Here is a 20,314-nt window from a genome sequence, read left to right as displayed (position 1 = left end):
TTCTATAATGTCAATAATATTTCTTATATTATCCTTCATTTGTCTGCCTGGAAGGAATCCTGCCTGATCTTAATGTATATAGTCTTTCAATACTAATTTCCTAACTGAAACAAGGAACCCACGAGGAAGCAGCACAAATTGCTCCCATGGAACAATTTTCCTCAACAGTGGTTGGAGGTGGACCAAGGCCTTGTGCGCTCCTGTCTCCAGCCCAGCCCTCCCAAGCTCCATTCCCTTGCTGAAAGAATGGAGACTCTTCAAGCAGTCAAGTGATTGGCTTGGAGATGAGTGTGTCTCTTGTTGTCTGCAGCCTCCTGCCTGGCATGTTTCCTCCGCTTCTGGGCAGGTGGGACAATGCAGGAGACATTTGGCTTTCTGACCTCAGGGCAGGGTGCCTGTGAAGGTCCTGACTCTGGCTTGGTGGTGTCAGGCTCAGTGATGAGAGTGTGGTCCTTCTTTTCAGCCAATAGCACAGTGCGGTGATGGGTGCAATGGCACTTTTTCCTCTCACACCATTGGGCCCGCTCTCACTTAGATAAATTGCCCCCCACCTCACTGAACAACACTTTACTCGAAGGTTTCTTTTCCTTTCCTCTTAAAATTCTAACCCACAGTATCTTGTGAGGACCTTTGTGAGGGGGTAACTAATAAGTTGGAGTCTCAGACAGGCAAGATAGTATATAACATAAATGGATTAAACTTAGGTTACTTCAGGCATACAGTACGCTTACACTTTAATTCATCCTCAGTCATTTTGCATTTTAGGTTTGGTTCCTTTAAATTGTGGTACTTTCTTTCAGTTATCCACCCCTTTAACAATCCTGCTCCTGAGGTACCTTAAGTAATAGACCCAAGGGCTCGCCACACCCCCTCCTTTCACTGGGTTTGGGAGTTTCTTCTTTTCCTTAGAAGAATCTCTCCCCTCCAGACTAGATTTGAGTCCCACGTAGGATGTTCCTTTCCATCTCCTTCTTCTCTTGGCTCAACCTCTGCCTCCCAGTAAAATTTCCGGTCTGTTCCTCCTACAGGACACCACACTCTGTCCTTCACAATATGCTCAGAGTGGAAGTTGTTTTGTTTTCCAGAACCAACTCTTTCTCGTTTTCACTCTTTCTATCTCAGCCTGTCTCCCTTCCTATCTCCAGACCTCTCCAACCTCTGTTCCAATCCTCTCCCTCACTCTACCTCCCACTATCTCTCAAAACCTCTCCTTTTAAACTCTCCCTCCTGGAACCACAGCCAATCAGAGACTGCCGTTCATTAACCATTTTCTGGCAGGGAAAGAAAGAAAAAAGAAACACTTTTTGATCCAACTGGTCCAGCAAAACCAACCTTTTTGTCACACACAGCAGCCTCGAATCTGAGCAGCTCACCCTCCTCCTCTGACTCAGAGCTTGAGGCCAAGGCCATAACACACTGTCCAAAAAACCCCATTCATTTCCCTCATGGGACCATGTCATATATTACATATCACCTAAGAATACTTGGGTGTTGGGAAACATATTTACTGCTAATGTTTAAATACTAGATGTGTGTGCCTTTCCTTCTCCCTCATTGCAGAAAAAGGTTGGCTTTCTTTCTTCAAAACTTAGTCATTTATCAGTATATTAGAAGAAAGGAAAATGTCAAACACTGCAAGTATGCCTGTTTTCTTGTACACATGGGGAAAACCTAGTATATGACAGAGCCTACAGAGGCCTCAGTATTTGTCAACCTGCCTGACATTTGCTCTGAGCAGTTATAATATTGCCTAACATGACATCACAGCAAATGAGCCAGTGGCTACAGTAATGGGATAACAGATGAACAGCTGGTTTTTAGCCTACTATATAAGCATCAGAAATTATAGTTTTGTTCATTTAATTCCACAGTATTATCTATTATTGTGAGATATGTTGATAACAGGCTGGGCAAAATGCAAAATATTATCGAAAGAGTTCCAGTCTAAACAGATTGCTTCAAGCAATGACACTTTTTATTATTATTTTGCAACTGGATTCATTTTTATCTCTGCATTGGAAATTTTGCTCTGATCACAATGACAAGCACCTTGCCACATGGCTGGCACTATATAAATGATGGACAGTAATCGTGGTAATAATAATTATTACAAAGAACATTGCCTCTTGATACTCCACCGGCTTTGGTCTCCACGTTTAAAAACAGCCCCTCGATGGTTTGAGAGCTGAGTATTGGAGTAAATGGGGCATCCTATACATTGGCAGCTTCATTTTGCAAATATTGTGGATATTAAGGCTGTGGAATCTTCTTTCTGTTATAATATTAAAGCAGTAGGAGCATAAGATTTGGAGTTAGGAGTGCCAAGGAAAAGAAATAAAGCTCATGAATGGTCACAGCAGCTGGCTTTAAAGAATGAAACAAGCCTAAGCTCTGATGAGAATCTAAAATTCGATTAGAGCAAAAAAGATGATTTTCGGCAGTAATGGAAGGTTTATTGGTTGGTACTTGAGCTAACAGGGATTAGGTCTCAAAGGGCAAAATGAAAGGATATGAGAAAGTGCTAAGGAGATTGCATTACATACCTCTTAATTCATCAGCTGCAGTTTATATTGTGCCAGCTTCATTTAAGGGTGTTACACATCTGTCTGGTAATTCATGTCCAAATCTTTGGGTATGTTGTTTGCCCAGGAGGCAATTTCAGCACTGCTTCATGTGACTTAGAGAAGGCTTTGTACAACCTATGAAAGTAGTGTTCAGGGAGTATTGCCTACAGCAGTGATGGCCAAACTTGGCCCTCCAGCTGTTTTGAGACTACAACTCCCATCATCCCCAGCTAACAGGACCAGTGGTCAGGGATGATGGGAATTGTAGTCCCCAAACAGCTGGAGGGCCAGGTTTGGCCATCACTGGCCTACAGGAACTGATCATTTGTTTGGAAGCTGAAATTGGGGGACCACAAAATGCCACATCACTCATTCCTAGTCTTACCTGCCCAACCTGCTCCCTCTGTCAACTGTATTTTGTGAACCCACCAAGCTAACTAAAGCACACTAGCCATGTATTGTGTCCTGCCAAGGAGTTGAAAGACACATCCCTTCTGCATCTTCAGGCAGGTAGCAAACACCTCTACTGGGCCAGCATTGAGAGCTGGTGGACTTAATGTGACTTAGTTAGTCCCATCCCTTGGGAGCCTGCAATACTGAAGAATGAATGGAGATGTGCCTTCCATCATGAATAATATGTTAGATCCCAAGACGGAAGTAGAAACTGATGAAAGACTAGCCTCCTGCACTAATAACTTAGGATAACTTATGATAATACTTAAGTCCAGAAGAAAAGGTGAATTTGGGATGCCAAGGCAATTTTGGACATCATCACCAGCCATTCACAAATGTTCAGCAACTAGAGACTGATGCTATTTGTGAGCTTTAGTTAAAGCTGCTTAAGGGCTTAAAGTGATAGAAGTCCTTAAAGCAACTTAAACCACTTTAAATGTTTCAATCAGCTTAAGGGCTTGAAGAGTTTTGTTGTGGTAGCTGTAGGGTGTTCTGCGGGAAAGGAGTTTCAAGAGAAACTCAACAGCGCCTTGTGTTTGGAGGGCTGAGGGGTTAATGGTTGTGGGGATGGGTGAAATGGAAAAAACAGAGATATAGGAAATGAGAACAGGAAGACAGACATATATTTTTCTCTTTATCTGTACTATGAAGAGAGAGGGGACACATTGAAAGATATACACTTATTAGGCCATATCTCTATTTAATGATTAGCAGAATAAATCTGCTGAAATACTTGCAAGAAATCCATGTGCTCTTATTGTTCCACTTAATGAAGATACATTTTGTAGTGATCTTCTTATACATCTGATTCCACAGAAATAACCTTGTCCATAAATAATGTAACTAAAGATAAGGGAGTGAGCAATGAGTGATGAAAATTAATTTTTCAGTAGATATAAAAAATCATGATGCTCACGGCCAGTTTAGAGAGAAGATGGACTGGATATTCAGTTAATGATCCTCTTCATTTTATCTTTTTAATTCTAATTCTGCCATTCCTGTGTTGGTTTGCTGGTCTAATGGATGCTGTTGTGTTAGTTGTTAATATATATATATATATATATATATATATATATATATATATATATATATATATGCTATTTAAAAATGGTTTGATATTGGTTGTCAGCTGCCTTGCTTGAGAAAACTGTATTTTGAAAGATGGGATGGAAATCTCTGAAATGAATGAAAAAATATATTCCTTAATTTTTACTAGTGTATATTATTTCCCCTGATACCTCAAAATTTCAAAATGATTTCCCCTTCCTGTTTCTTCAACAATTGTTGTCAGCAGAAGACTTTAACTGGCTCTTGTCAAGAACTCTCAGCATCCTATGAAGTAACTATAAAGTGATTTAACTACTAATAAATTTGGGGTTGTTACTCCAGATCAAAAAATATTTTGAAATGAATGAGTGAGGAAGAATTTCAAGACACCAGTTCCTTAATTTCTTAAAAGAATAGTAAATCTCCAGGGCTGGATAGGTTTGGTGTAGAATATTATAAACACTTTTCAGAAAATCTTACTCCACACTTACTGGAGTTATTTAACAATGTTGTTTTCAAGAGAACAGATCCCAGGAACCTGGAGGCAATCAAAATTAAATCTAATTTCTAAAGCAGCTTGATTCCCAGTGGCCATTCATATTATTTAATATAGATTATAAGATTTTTGTTTTTACTACAATTCAAGTAAATAGACTAAAGATGAGTAAACCTCATTATACTGACCTGGACTAGTCTAGTTTTCTAATGCATAGCTTCCAGCAGACCCAGCAGTATTTGCCTGAATGTTATTTTTTATTGCAAAAAGGAAAAACTATTTTTAAAGCCTTTGTTTGTGTAGAAAATACTTTACTTTGGCAAATAATTTCAAACATGAAACTTGGACTAAAATTAATTAACCTTATTTACCAGCACTATACATCTAATATTAGGAAAAAACGGCTATGGTTCAAAATTTCTAAACATTATCTAGAGTTACTAAGGATGAATGTTCCCTCTCCCCTTTACTAGTCTTGCTTTGGAAGCTTTGGCAGTAGCATTAAGAGCTAACATTAATATCAAAGGACCTATCACAAAAGGGGCTAAATAAATAAAAGTATATAGTTCTGTCCTTTTTATTATTATTATTTATCGAATTTATATACCACCGTTCATTATAAGACCACAAGGTGGTTTACAACATACAACACAAATGTCACTAAATAACATAGTATCTGTATAACATACAAATCAAGACAATGATATAAATACAGGTATAATAAAAAACTTACATAACCCTATAGAGATTCCAACAATAGCAAATGCATATTTTTTTTTAAAAAAGGGGGGAGAAGAAAATCAGCAGCAGGGTATCTGCTGTAGGAATATAAAATCTTCTCTCAAAGTTTTTTTCTTAATCCTAGGCACCCACAGGAAATGGGAGACCCCACAAGCTTCAGCTGGTAGCTTTGCTTTCCCCTCTCAGTCACTCATGCATTTACAGATGACTGTTAGGATATTTCCGTTCCACCTTAAAAGGGAGCAGGCTTTGTGAGTCACAGAGTCTGCGTATTTCCTGTTCACAGGATGTTTCTGTTGTGTCTATGCTTTCGTTTCTCTCTCTCTCTGCCTGAACACGTAAACAGGCAGTCATGTTTTTTTCCTTTGTTCTGACCAACGCTGAATAAACTTCTAAATAATGCTCTCCTGCGTGCATCTTTCGCTGTGCGAATTCTGCTGATAGAGCGTGCATCAGCTCTGGAATGTGGCAAGCTATTTTCTGGAGCTTGTATCGCTAATTGCTGATACTGTAACTACGGGAGATCGATGGATTGTCCGGAGGAGACGGGGGCCATGATGGGCTTTATCTCCCTGGCAGTATCCCAACAATGACATGGTTATATATGCTGCCTGGCCCATCCATTGCAGCTCCTTCTTTAAAAACAAGAATGGGGAAAGTAACAGAAAGGAGCAGGTTTACAAGTGGATTATAGTAAATCTAAGATATTTAATAACATCCTTCCTAAAATACAAAGTGCGATGCGGGTGGCGCTGTGGGTTAAACCATAGAGCCTAGGACTTGCTGATCAGAAGGTCAGCAGTTCAAATCCCCGCAATGAGGTGAGCTCCTGTTGTTCGGTCCCTGCTCCTGCCAACCTAGCAGTTCAAAAGCGCGTCAAAGTGCAAGTAGATACCTCTCCGGCGGGAAGGTAAACGGTGTTTCTGTGTGCTGCTCTGGTTCGCCAGAAGCGGCTTAGTCATGCTGGCCACATGACCCGGAAGCTGCACGCCGGCTCCCTTGGCCAATAAAGTGAGATGAGCGCCGCAACCCCAGAGTCATCCGCGACTGGACCTAATGGTCAGGGGTCCCTTTACCTTTACCTTTAAAATACAAATTAACATAAAACAATAATTAAAAGTACTCAATAGTCCAAAACAATTTTGGTACTTGGGGGTTAGTATACCCTCAAATCAAAACAAGCTTTATCAAGCCAATTGACTCTACCCTACTCTAATGGGAAAAGATGTTGACAAAAACAACCTCTCAGTTTTAGGGAAAATAACAGCAATTAAAATGCATTCTTTATTGAGAATGCTATACCCTTTTCAGGAGTTACCCGTTTCCAATAAAACCTACTATTGGCAAAAGATAACAGAATGTTATATATTTGGAGCAAGGGAGAGATCACAAACAAAGAAAGAATTATCTATACGAACCAGTCTCTAAATGATGTCTCTTAGTTTGCACTATAGGGGGGATGGATGATTTAATATTGGCAGGGGGGTGCCAGTGACCTGTTTTGTTTTGTTTTCGCTCTGCTACTTGGTAAAGGAGATGTTAGGTCTGTGGTGCTCTATGATTAATAATGATCACCCAATGTGATCATTTTAAAAAGCCCTTTCAAGTCGACACAACTGAGAGCTATCAAGTGACAAGCGATCAAATGATGTACAACTATGAGTGATCCAATCTCTCGTTGGAAAACACTTTGCGGGGGAGGGGAATCTTAATTTACCAGCCAGATGAAGATGGTTGAAACGTTCCCTCTTGGTCTGGCTGCTAAAAAAGCCTATGAATAAATATTAATAAAGGGAAGGAAATTACCATTTCAAATATGCTGGATGAAAGTGATAGCTCTGGTGTTCTGTGGCAGTTATATATTAATTTAGCAGTGGCTGTCACAGCAATAATTCAGAGCACTTTCATATTTAGGTTCAGCTGCGTAATTCATTTTGATCTCCCACATTCATCAAAGCATTGTTTTTGTTTATGTTGATATCATGAAGCACAGAGAGAAGAGTACGGAAGAGGAGATTCACCCCCTGAAAGCATCTCTATCCCATATGCCTGTTACAGCAAGATGCTGTTTTGCTCTAATTGTATGTAATTAATGAACAATAATCAGAAAGATGTCTTCACTGTGAAATCATGATTTAGTTTTATTTTCTCCTATCATGTATAATTCATTAATCTCAGTACGCATTGTACACTTCTGCTAATGCTGAATGCAGAAGAGAGCGTTTAGTAACTACAGTTTAAGCTCAGCATGCCTCTTAAGAATTTCTTCAGCACATTTCCAGTGTATTCCCTTACCATTCATTAAGTACTACTCATTAAGTACCTGCATTTGTAAATGCAAGGGAGGCCAGCTCAATCTCAGTTCCAGATAAGATGCCTGGAGACTGGCAGAATATATTGTCAAAGTGAGTTAATCAGGTGCTACAAAAAGCGAAGACTCAATTGGCTGCTAAAGGCAGGTCAGAGAGTGGAAGTCTAGGAATGACAAATACTAGTAACAGGGCCACCCCTCTGGGAATTCATTAACTTTGAAAGAGAACCATAGGGAAGGTAAACTGATTAGGAGATACCTCTTGATAGCTGTGAGATGTGTGTGCATTGATCACTCTGATATACATAAAACAATACAGTGGTACCTTGGGTTAAGTATTTAATTCGTTCCGGAGCTCCGTACTTAACCTGAAACTGTTCTTAAACTGAAGCACCACTTTAGCTAATGGGGCCTCCCACTGCCGCCATGCCGCCGGAGCATGATTTCTGTTCTCATCCTGAAGCAAAGTTCTTAACCTGAAGCACTATTTCTGGGTTAGCGGAGTATGTAACCTGAAGCGTATGTAACTTGAAGCGTATGTAACCCGAGGTACCACTGTACATATCTTTCAGCATCAGCAGATGATGAAGTGGAAGAAAGACTTGTGCAAAATTAGCCAATTGAAGCAGAAGAGAAAATGGTAGCTAAAAGAAAGTGTGAATGTCTGCACAGATTGAAGCACATTTATACATCCCTTGCTGGAAGTTCCTTTTACTCATGAGTAGTCCACCACAGGGTAGTGGGAATCCCATTCTAGGTGACAAATAAGTGGGTGGTGGTAAGGAGACAGGGTAATTAATAGGACCAGACACCCACTGCTAGTGGGCTACCTTTACTGGATTGGCACCATCCACCACAATCACCTTTTGCTACACTGATGTGGATGAAGAAAAACCGAACGCAAAATTATGGAGTGGGGGAATCATCATGGAATCATTGTTTAAAAATATGATGGTCTTATATTGTTGTATTTATCGGCAGCAACGAAGGCTTACTTGTGGTTACTCATACTGGGATGCATGTATTGAAGTTTTTAAGAAATAACAGGTTTTATCCAGTTGGTGTCCTTGCACAACTGAAAATGCTTTTGATCAACTGGAAGGGATCCTTTAACAGGGGGAGGGGTGTAACCCTCTTTAAAAAAACAGTTTCAGGAGACACAGGGGCCTGCAGGGAAGAGGGGGAGATGCAAAAAACCCTTCCCTCCTCTTCCATTTTCAGACATCTCTGCTGGAGCAATAGTACTAAGAGGATCGATTCTAGTCTTGTCTAATGAAATTAACAATTATTAGAAGCTGTTTTCCTTAAACTGACAGCCAAATAATCGGTATAGATGCATTTCTGCAATGCACACATGTTCTATGACTACAGTTATAGGACTTTCTTCCTTCTGCAAGATCTATTGTATTATTCGTCATGTTAGATTTTTAGGGGAAATACTGAATTTCAGGCTAAAAATCTTAAAACCTCAAGTCCCATGAAAGGAGCCATAGGGTGGCTTGTTCTTCACATCCTCCCCTCTCCCCCCACTCTGCTGCCATGATCAATCTTGTTTTCCTTTTCCAAGCTGCTTTTAAGTTCCTAAAACAACCAGGAGATCAAAGAGGTGCAGTTTGACCCAAGACTTCTTTTGCTTCCTTCAGATTGAGAAATGAAATATTGATGTTGCCCCGCATTCCACAAACATTTGAACTCTTCTTCCATTTCAGAACATTCCAGGATCTTTCCAAACAAATGGATGTATCCTATGGTACTGTCCGGGATTCTGCGGTTTATGAATACTTCAAAGCAAAAGGAACAAACCCTCTGGAGCAAGACAGCACCTTTGCTGAGTTGTGGAAGACTATCAGCAAGAATAATGGAGCTGATAACTGCGTGGCAAATCCCTCTGAAGGCATCCGTAAGGTAAGAATGTGGGCATCATTAATTTACCTCTAGGAGGTTTGTGTTTAATATTTTCATGGAGGATAAATCCGTTTGCTGTTCCATAAAAGCAATGAACTGGCATTAAGAATTTTTAAATAGATTCAAAAAAACCAGACATCTAAACCGCAGTGATTACATTGCCATTTATTCTTCCCAAGAAAGCTGCAAATCTGTTTGGAACGAGATTGGTGTGATTTTTTTTTGTATTCTTTCCCCCCCACCCCCTTCTGAACTGAAGCTTGCACTTAGGTGACAATCAAAATCATATTGCCTTTGATGAACCCACAGCAGGAGTCCAGAGAGCCCATTGTGAATGGCTATTGTTCTAATCCATTAAAACTTTCATTACATCCCTTGTATTGTGAATTTCTGATTCCTACCGTTTTCTTTCATATCAGCGAGAGTGTTAGTCCTTGTCATTTTATGTACTGAGTCAGTTGCTAAGCCAGTGGTTTACATTCAAGGTCTGGTCTAAATTTGTGCTTAGAATATTGGTGTAAAGATTTGCATCCCACCAAATATAGCTTCACAGAACCTTTGTGTGTGGAAATAATTGGGTGGATGCTCAGCCACATTCCAGCTGCCAAATGGAAGTTTTTCTGGGGGCAAGACAAAGACAACCCCTTTCCATTTTTGTGGGTGGGGTGTTGGATCTGTCCTGGTTCATCTGTTCTCCCCCCAGAGCTTGCTACACAGCACTCTGGAGAGAAGATGTTCCTTTTGCTTAGTTCTTTGTTTTTTAAAACAAGATTCACCTTGCTGAGCTGCAGCTTGGAAGATGAACATACTGTGGCTTTGGCTACACCTAGCTGGTACTCAGCTGAGCAATGCAGCTGCCACGGCAGAACTGTTTTTTTTTATTTTATTTTAAAAATATGCTGAGACCTGCGGGCATAGGGCAATATACAAATTTAAGTCATTATCATTACCATCGTGGGACCAGGGCTTTGACTGGCCTGCTCACTCTACTCCCAACCTATGCAGAACATGGTGTAGCAAGGATTGCGCATCTTCACTGATACCATAGTATGTATTTGGATGTATATCTCAACTCCTGTCTTGGTGCATATTGTTTCATGCAACTGGGTTTGCAGTTAGGCCTCATTGTATAGCTGCTTTGGGTGTCCAACTTCCAAGTCAAATGTCATTATGCATTCTCCCATCCATGCAGCTTTTGTTGGTTTTGGAGATGTAATTCCACTCAGTCATGCATTCCTTCCCCCATAGATTGATTAGATTGGTATCAACTAGGGCCAGGGCCTTTTCAGTACTGGCCCTGACTTGATGGAATGCTCTGTCACAAGATACTAGGGCCCTGTGGGACTTGGCGTCTTTCTGCAGGGCCTGCAAGACAGAGCTGTTCCGCCTGGCCTTTGGATTGCACTCAGCCTGACCCTTATGTTTCCTTCCCCTTATGGTTTTGATCTATGGGCTACTATTAAAATGAGGCTGCATTTTAAATTGGGTTTTTCCCCCTTTCTCCCCCCCCCCCCATTATGTTTTTGTTGTGATTTTACTGATGTTAGCCACCCTGAGCTCGGCTCTGGTCGGGGAGGGTGGAGTATAAATAAAATATTATTATTATTATTATTATTATTATTATTATTATTATTATTATTATTATTATTTTATTATATCTCCTCTATCATATACGCTCACATAATTTTAAAAGCCTTCATGCCTTTTTTGCTGTTGCTAGATTCAAGTGGCAGTTATTGGGTTCAACGATCAGAGGTGACTGGAAACCTCATACTGAACCCTGTACTCTCGTTGCATTATTTATTTTAAGTGTCAGCTCAAAGCTGGCACATTTTGTCTATATGCCACAAGGCAAAGGGATGTGTTCAGACTAGAGCAACAATAGAAGAACCATCTGACTTCTAGCCCTGTGGCAACTTGGAGACCCTTGTTATATGTGTACTTCCTAATTTCTCCTGTGCCTTATATATCAGTATGAATGGAGGGTAGATGCCATTGGAAGAGTACTTGGTAGAACTAGACAACAAATGCAGAGAATGTGGCACAAGTGAAAACATCTTAGCCATACCATGGCATCCCTCTTCCCTTGTGCTAATGTCTCTTCTGCTAAAATTTCAGTAATTTTCTGGAAACACTCCCCCCCCCCCCGAGCAATTGAATTTAACCTCTAGCATTGCATGCTATGAGAGCAAAAATTCTGCCGAAATCAACAGGACAAAGAAATGCAACCTAACGCTGCCTTCCTTTCTCTCCCCCGCCTCACCTCCTCTCGAAAGCCTGATTGTCACATTCATTTTTTGATGTTGAAAAGTTGCTACAATGTGACTTTCACCTTTTATTTCCATGTGATAATCTCTCCTGAATGTGCCCCCAACTTGCTGAGATCAGAGATTTGCCATGTCTTTGGGAAGCCACGGAAAGCTGTCATTCTGCAGGGCACAGCAAAGCACAGAGCTCCTCACACTGTGTGCCTTCAAAACAAATTTCTCCACATGAAAATCACAGGCAAAAGTCACATTGTAGGGAATTTACCATATCAAGGGTGAGTGTGAGAACTAAAGCACGCTCCTTCATTATATTGCATTAATGTAGACTCACCAAAAAGAAAGGAAAAATGCAATTTGTGTATAAGGTTTAGATTCCAGTGCGGATGCTTCTACTCAAAATGCAGGTAGATGGTAGGCAATATAAAGCTCTCTAAGGATGTCCTTTCCTCTATTTTCTTGCTTCCAGTATCCGTAGGCATTATGTTCCACATAATTATAGGAGCAGTGAGATTATTTAGTTTAAGGAGAAAGCCCTTAACATTTGTCTGACAGCTATGCAGAGGTCAGCATTGCTAGGCATTGAATTATTATTATTATTATTATTATTATTACCATCATCATCATCATCATCACTACTATTCCCATTGCCTGTCCCTAGAATCTACTGGTCCTGTTGCTTCTCCTCCTTGCTGTTCAGGGCTGTTCACTTTCAGTGTGAGCAAGGAAGAAAAGAAGCAATGAGAACACAAGAAAAGCCTGCAGGATCAGGCCAATGGTCTATCTAGTCTGGCAAGGTGTTCTCACAGTGGTCAGCAAGGTTCCTGCAGGAAGCCCAGAGGAGGACTCTCCTTTCCTGCAGTTACCAGCAACTGTAATCAGGAATAGTAATCTCAGTATGACTTGCCCTCTTGCTCTCTCTGGCAGGTGGTTTCATATGGGCACTGGGGGGAAGGCAAGTAAATTGGCAGCAGTAACACCAGCAAGGGAGACAAGATGGGCCTATTCAGAGAGGGCAGCCCGCTGAAAACGTCTTGCCCCAAAGACCCCCAAAACTTGAGATTTCCACTGCTGCTTTCCTTCATATTGGACCACTTCGACCGGATATCCCCAGCCGATGTGGACAGACTCCTCCGAGCTGGAAAGCCCACCACCTGTCCTCTTGACCCGTGCCCGTCTTGGCTGATTAGAGCGTGTCCAGACGAGGTGCGGGCCCTCCTGGGGGATATCATCAATTTGTCCCTTGGCACGGGGACATTCCCAGGGGAACTGAAGGAGGCAGTGGTGCGCCCGCTCTTAAAGAAAACATCATTAGATCCTTTAGATCTATCCAATTACCGCCCGGTTTCGAATCTTCCGTTCCTGGGTAAGGTGATTGAGAGAGCGGTTGCTGAACAGCTTGGTGGGTTTCTGGATGAAACAGCAGCTCTGGATCCATTCCAGTCCGGCTTCCGCGCTGGCCATGGGACCGAGACGGCTCTGGTTGCCCTAACAGATGATCTTCGTAGACAGCTGGATCGAGGCGGGTCGGGGCTGCTGATTCTTCTAGATTTGTCAGCAGCTTTTGACATGGTCGATCATGAACTTCTGGACCACCGCCTTGCCGACGTGGGGATCCAGGGCACAGTCCTTCAATGGCTGCGCTCGTTTCTCTCCGGTCGGGGACAGAGGGTGGCGCTTGGGGGGGAATTGTCATCGCGCCACTCCTTGGTGTGTGGAGTGCCTCAGGGTGCGATTCTCTCCCCGATGCTTTTTAACATCTTTATGCGCCCCCTCGCCCAGCTTGTCAGGAGTTTTGGGCTGGGCTGCCATCAGTATGCTGATGACACCCAACTCTATCTGTTGATGGATGGCCATCCTGACTCGGCCCCAGACACACTGATCAGATGCTTGGAAGCTGTGGCTGGATGGTTGCGTGGGAGCCGGTTGAAGTTAAATCCTTCGAAGACAGAGGTCCTCTGGCTGGGACGGGATGATATGGGACTGAGGGGGCAGCTCCCATCTCTTGCGGGGGTGCAATTAGTGCCAGCACCGTCCGTTAAGAGTTTGGGTGTAATCTTCGATACCTCCCTCTCCATGGAGGTGCAGATTGCAGCTATTACAAAGGCGGCATTTTTTCATCTCCGCCAAGCTAAGCAGTTGGCTCCTTACCTCTCTCGCCCTGACCTAGCTACTGTGATCCACGCGACGGTCACCTCCAGACTGGATTATTGTAACTCGCTCTACGTGGGGCTGCCCTTGAGACTGACCCAAAAACTCCAGCGGGTGCAGAATGCCGCAGCGAGACTCCTTACGGGGTCTTCGCTGCGAGATCACATTCATCCGGTGCTATACCAGCTGCACTGGCTCCCGGTGGAGTACAGGATCAGGTTTAAGGTGCTGGTTTTAACCTTCAAAGCCCTATACGGCCTAGGACCCTCGTACCTACGGGACCGCCTCTCCTGGTATGCCCCACAGAGGAACCTACGGTCTTCAAACAAAAACACCTTGAAGGTCCCAGGCCACAGAGAGGTTAGGCTGGCCTCAACTAGAGCCAGGGCCTTTTCGGCTGCGGCTCCAACCTGGTGGAATGCTCTGTCACAAGAGACAAGGGCCCTGCAGGACTTGACATCTTTCCGTAGGGCCTGCAAGACAGAGCTGTTCCGCCAGGCCTTTGGTTAGGGCGCAGCCTGACTCCCTCCTCTGGCAACCTTTACAAAACTTTATGGCTGCCATCAATCTTGATTTTAATTAATTTTTATAATGTTTTTATAATGTCGCACTATTTTGGTGTTGTTAGCCGCCCTGAGCCCGGCTTCGGCTGGGGAGGGCGGGATATAAATAAAATTTATTATTATTATTATTATTATTATTCATAATTCCCAAATGCCAAATAGAGAAATTTAAGAAATGGAATCCATACTGCACAACTTGGAGTGTCCTGAAGTGTTTGAACAAGAGAAGCCCTCAAGAAATTATCTTTCATTCATATTCTCCCCCTCCACACACACAGACAGAGAGCACTTGGGACTTGTTCATTGATGAAGTTGTCAAAATTGTTAGGCTCCTTCCAAAATACAGAGAAGTTTGAAATTTCATGTATCGTCCTCTAACACATCTTATTTACTAAAAAATTCTGAGAATTGAACACACTTAATTCCTGCTTGACCCAAATTTGGGTCCCCAGCCCAGCTGTTGTTGCACTGCAACTCCCATCATTCCTGACTACTGGTCCTGCTAGCTAGGGTTGATGGGAGTTGTAGTCCAACAACAGATGGGGACCCAAGTTTGAGAAACACTGGATCATTAAATCCTCTGAATTAGTCAATCATTTGTCCCATGTACCAAAGGTAAATGTTGGCATCACTTTTCACTTCAGGTTTTCCCTCTAAATACGAATGGGCAGAAATTACATCAGTGACTAACACTCTTTTAATTTTTATGGGGGGGTGGATGATGAAAAGTCAAAACCCAGACCACCTATTTATGTTGTTTAAAAGATTTTGATGGGCAGAAAGCAAAGGTAAATATCTGACACATCCCAAAAGTACTGCCATTCTTCTAGAGCCCTGTGACTTCAGTTGTGTTTGAGCAGCTATATCGATCTAACATCAGGGATTTTAAAAATGTAATACCCCCTAGGCAGTCATTCCCAGTCTTATCCATCACACATCTCACTCCATCCATGATAATGCTTCTTTGTGCTATAGCTGTCATTGTCCTATTGGAAAAAATATATATCTATTTTTACAGTAAGAGACTTTTGCAAGATCAGCTTACTTCAATTTTTAAAAATGGGATATACAACAGTAGCACATTTAACATTTCCTTCACCTTTTTGTCACTTTTCCATAAGCATCAGTTTAGAAAAAGTGAACACTCACACAACGGGGGGTGGGGGTGAGAATCAATAAAAGTTGAACAAACAAACAAATGGCTGGGCAATGAGCCATCACCAGCGTTGTACTAAGATACCTCTCATGTCACTTACTACTTCCCATGAAATCTCTATTGAAGTGACCCTTTGTTCATTTCTTCAGCCCCCCATAATTGGCCACAACCCCCCCCCCCCATTGAGTCTAAAGATGTACCAACCTGCCTTAGAGAAATTTAAACAGTTTTATCAAAACTGTTTTGCTTTCTCTCAATATCTCTCAGATCTGATTAACTTTAAATTTTGCTTTGGGTGAAATATGGGCATCATCTGGGGGAGAGGTGAGCCCACTGAAACCTCTTTTGGCTTTCTTGGAAATGTCTCTGCTGGTTTGCCTGCAAAACACCATAAATCCCATTCGCTTTGGGCAAAACACAGTGGCAACCGTAGTCTCCTCCCTGTTCGGAAATGGGAAATAACTCCAGTGTAGTAGACTAGATGGTGCAGCGACTCAAAGTCTAGCGTTCTTTATCTCGTGGTAATCATTTGCTGGCTGTCAGACAGGGAACAGCATGTGATTGGAGCCATGAGCTTATGCGGAGAAATCTTCCCCAGTGAGTGAAGGAGGAGCACATGACATATCACATGTCAGTTAAATCAAATTGAGATGCACATCCTTCACATGTCATAGCCCTGAAGTGGAAGGCTTTGTCCTTGGGTTCTGCTTGGGAGAGTGAGTATGTAATGTATGTCTTGTGCTACTGAACGTGTTCTGCATCACGAATTTGATTCTTGCACCATTGAACTTGGTTAGAAACTTCCATTGACTTTAATGAGCTTTAGATCATGCCCTGATACTCACATGCCCCCTGATTAGTTCACTTGCTGTCTGTTTTGCCATCTTCAGCCTAGGGGTATTGTTTTAATTAGCTGTGGTCTTTCTGGGTCAGGTGCATTAGTTTCAGACTTTTCAGCTCATTTTCTCATTACTGAACCCTTGGTGTGTGTGGTTTTTTTGCCTCTGAAGCTACCAAAATAGGAGAAAGAACGAAGCTGGCTTTGCTCGAATATCCTGCACTGCAAAAGCCATGCTGAAGCAGTATAATGCACATCTGCTTAGGAGCCTTATGGAAAAGATCTAGATTACACGCTGCCTTAAGGTACAAAAATGTCACTGGCAGCTCAGACATATACCCCAAAATGGCTAAAAGCTATAAGTGTATGGAATCAGGGTTTTGCATGCATTGCCCTAGCTAAACAGGAACTTTTGTTTTTGATTCCTCAGTCCTATTCTTCAAGGACTGAATATACCGCCCCCCCTTTCGTGGCAAACAGCTGATAATAGGATTACAGTTTCTTTTACAGAACTGCACACATACAGCCTCAGATGCTATGTATACCCTTTGTTGGGTGCAAAGAGTTCAGCTGCAATCTTCATATGCATATGTCACCATTTAACATCCATCTATTATGTCGGATGCTGAATGCATGCATAAGAATATAAAGATACATATTTTATAACCTATTGCATAAACACCCATTTATTATGGATAGATTTATTTAACATTCATGTTTCAATGTCACACGGGCAAACTGGTTGAATACCAATGCATTCCATTTTGGGATTCACTGTAGAATTGGAAAGTTATTTAAATGTATATTATAATATTGCCAAATTAAGTCTGATTCTTAATTTTCTGGCACAAATGGCTTTTTAAAATTGCATAACTCGGTCTGCTTAGCCCCAAAGCTTGAACGGCAGTGTAGTTCCATTCTAATACCTGGCTGACTTAGGTGCCCCATGATTAAACCCTGGCATAAGCCAGGCTTAATGTTTAATAACATTTTCAAATAAAATATAATGCTCATATTATATTTTCTTCATGGCTCACTGAGCGTTTTGGTTAAAACAGACAAGTTGTGTCAAATACAATGCCTAGACATTATATATATTTTCAAACATAAATTAGCATTAGCAAATGGAAGCAACAGGGGAAATGTTTCCATGGATGGAAACTTGACATGCCATTGGACTTCAGTGGAGACTAATCTGAAATGTTCCCCTTCATGGATCACTGCTTTGCCATGGCGAAGGGGCTTGAAGAACTCAGAGAAGCTATGAACTATGCCGAGCAGGGCACCCAAGATGGACAGGTCATAGTGGAGAGTTTTGACCAAACGTGATCCACCTGGAGGAGGAACCGGCAAGCCACTCCAGTATCCTTGCCAAGAAAACTCCATGGACAAAGACAACAGGCATATAAAAGTTATGACGCTGGAAGATGAGCCCCTCAGGTCGAAAGGTGTCCAACATGCTACTGGGGAAGAGCGGAGGACAAGTACAAGTAGATCCAGAGCTGATGAAGCGGCTGGGCTAAAGCCGAAAGGACGTTCAGTTGCGGATATGCCTGGAAGCGAAAGGAAAGTCCAATGCTGTAAAGAAAAATATAGTGTTTTCGAGGTTACCAGCATGAGTTTGACCAAAGTGCGGGAGGCAGTGGAGGACAGAGGGGCCTGGCGTTCTCTGGTCCATGGGGTCACGAAGAGTCGGACACGACTAAACGACTAAATAACAACAACAACAATCTGAAATGTTAACTATAAAAAGCAAGATTTCTTATATTTTCATTGGACAAAGCTGCTTGCAATGAACTGCCATTTTCTTAAAGGCATGGGAAGGAGATAAAGACCTAAATGTTGTCGTACGAATCCAATCCCCACACTTTACCTGTTAATTGGACGCAAGACAGCCATCAGTGTGAAAAGGCATTCATATTAGAAAAGTAAATATCTGCTAAAAAAAATAATAATGCACAGACAAATGGGAAGGAAGCACCTTTCATGCCGTTTCTACCAGGGAGTTGTGAAATTACATCGGATAATAGAAGGAAAAGGCGTGAAATGCCACCTTGTAAAATTACTTGACAATGAGAAACGAAGAAAGATTCCACACTCATCTCAGTGACAATTTGCAGGGCTGGCCAAAGGTGTTTTGCTTCGTGCTCCCATGACACATGCAGAAGTCGACTAGCTCAGCAGTTCAATCTTTCTTCCATTTAGGAGATAGGACAGCATCTTCCACCATAGCTGAAGGCAGCAGTTGTGGGGCACACTTCGCTTTGTCCTCAGGTCCACTCCCCACGTCCAGAATCTGCCACCTGGCGCAGTTGCCTCGTTCTGCCTAATCACAAGACTGACCTAAACAGTTTGCACATGGTCGCTAATTCATGTGCTTTCTATTGTCCTTTTAAAATGTCACTGTTGTTCTGATGTCATAATCCATTACTTTATCTCTCAGGCTCATAACATTCAGTTTCCTTAGCAGTTTTGTGAAATGAACTTTACAAAATATGTTTTTGGAAGCTTTAGGTAAATTTGAGCAATATGTTGTCGTTTTTTCAGGTAATCTAGCAGGTTTTGAAAGGTTTTGCCTCATTGTATAAGCCTTGCAACTTCAAGTTTGCCTTGGTAGGTGCTTTAGAGTTTATTTGGTTGTCTGAATCGTTTTACTATAGGAGAGGGTAGAGTCCCCCCCCCCACAACCCAGTGCAGTTTTTAGGGTGGGCATACAGGTGAAGCCCGCAGATATACTGAGGAACACTTTAGAGAGAATAGAGCTGATGTTCTGTATTGAAAAAGGATGTAAGCATATGTGAGCCTCAAGGTTCCTGATTCAAATACTGTTTTAATCAGATGCTCACTAGGGAAGGCTTAGGCAAGCCACAACCTTTTAGCCTTGCCTCCCCATCTGTGATACAGAGGTAATAACAAGGTTGTTCTAGGAATTACAGACATAATCTATGGGGAAATATTCTATATAATTGCTATTTAGTACTCATTTTAAATAGTCATAATTACTGTACTAGAGCTAATTCTTTAGTTTACGCATGAGTTCAAAAATATTAGTGTGAAATCTAGCTGATACAATTGTTCAGCATCATCCCCCCCCCCGATAAAGAGAAATTCAAGGATTTTTGGGATTTCACCCATCATTCAGTTGAAAGGAGTTAAGAAGTAGCAAATTTATTTAGTACCTTTCTTTGGGGGGGGGGGGGCTCTTAGATGCCAAATCTAAGATCTTGCAAATCCAGCACTTTCCCCACGAGGTTCCATATTTTGTATGGATTTAAGCAGCGAATTTGCTTCTTGACTTCCAAGTAATTTTGTTTTATAAATTACTGCTTCAGCCTTAAGTATTTGAGGTGGCATTTTATGCCTTTTAATGTCATTTCAGAAATTTCTAGCGGAAACTATATGAAATATGCTTTTTTCCCATTTATCTGACGTTTTTATCAATAAAACACCCCTTCCCTCCCCCCCCCTTTGCACATTAGGCTGTCTTCCTGTCACATCCAATCAAACAGTAACATGCAGGCACACATTTGATCAAAAGGTGATAATTTGCAGAATCTAAAATATAAATACCTAAGAACTTTCAATTTCAAAGTGGGGGGATGAGGATGTCTTCTTCATGCCTACCATACTGCTAACTGAGGAAAGAGAGGTGTTTTCTCTGCGTGTCTGAAAAATTGACATAGGGGACATGAGAAACCCTTATTTGATTCCCTCCCCCTCTTTCTTTTTTCTTTTCCTTTCTCCTCCTGCGATGAGGCTACATTTTAATATTTTAATGTTTCACTATTTTAATATTTTAATGTTGTATTTTAATTTTGTTTTTAA

At 41.7% G+C, this 20,314-nt stretch overlaps 1 protein-coding gene across 6 annotated transcripts in view; it reads left to right on the top strand.

Moving 5' to 3' along the window:
• GRID1 (glutamate ionotropic receptor delta type subunit 1) overlaps positions 1 to 20,314 on the top strand; it is a 700,182-nt gene that overhangs the window by 646,153 nt on the left and 33,715 nt on the right. For all 6 annotated transcript variants that reach the window (XM_081913537.1, XM_081913538.1, XM_081913536.1 and 3 more), the window contains exon 13: positions 9,322 to 9,517. In XM_081913537.1, coding sequence (XP_081769663.1) covers positions 9,322 to 9,517 — 196 coding nt within the window. The remainder of the gene's footprint in view (positions 1 to 9,321; positions 9,518 to 20,314) is intronic.

The sequence above is a fragment of the Podarcis melisellensis genome, assembly GCF_964234715.1.
Source record: "Podarcis melisellensis genome assembly, chromosome: 5".
NCBI classification, from domain to species: domain Eukaryota; kingdom Metazoa; phylum Chordata; class Lepidosauria; order Squamata; family Lacertidae; genus Podarcis; species Podarcis melisellensis.
Note: the sequence above shows the minus strand (reverse complement) of the source record. Positions and strands in the feature narration are given on the sequence as shown.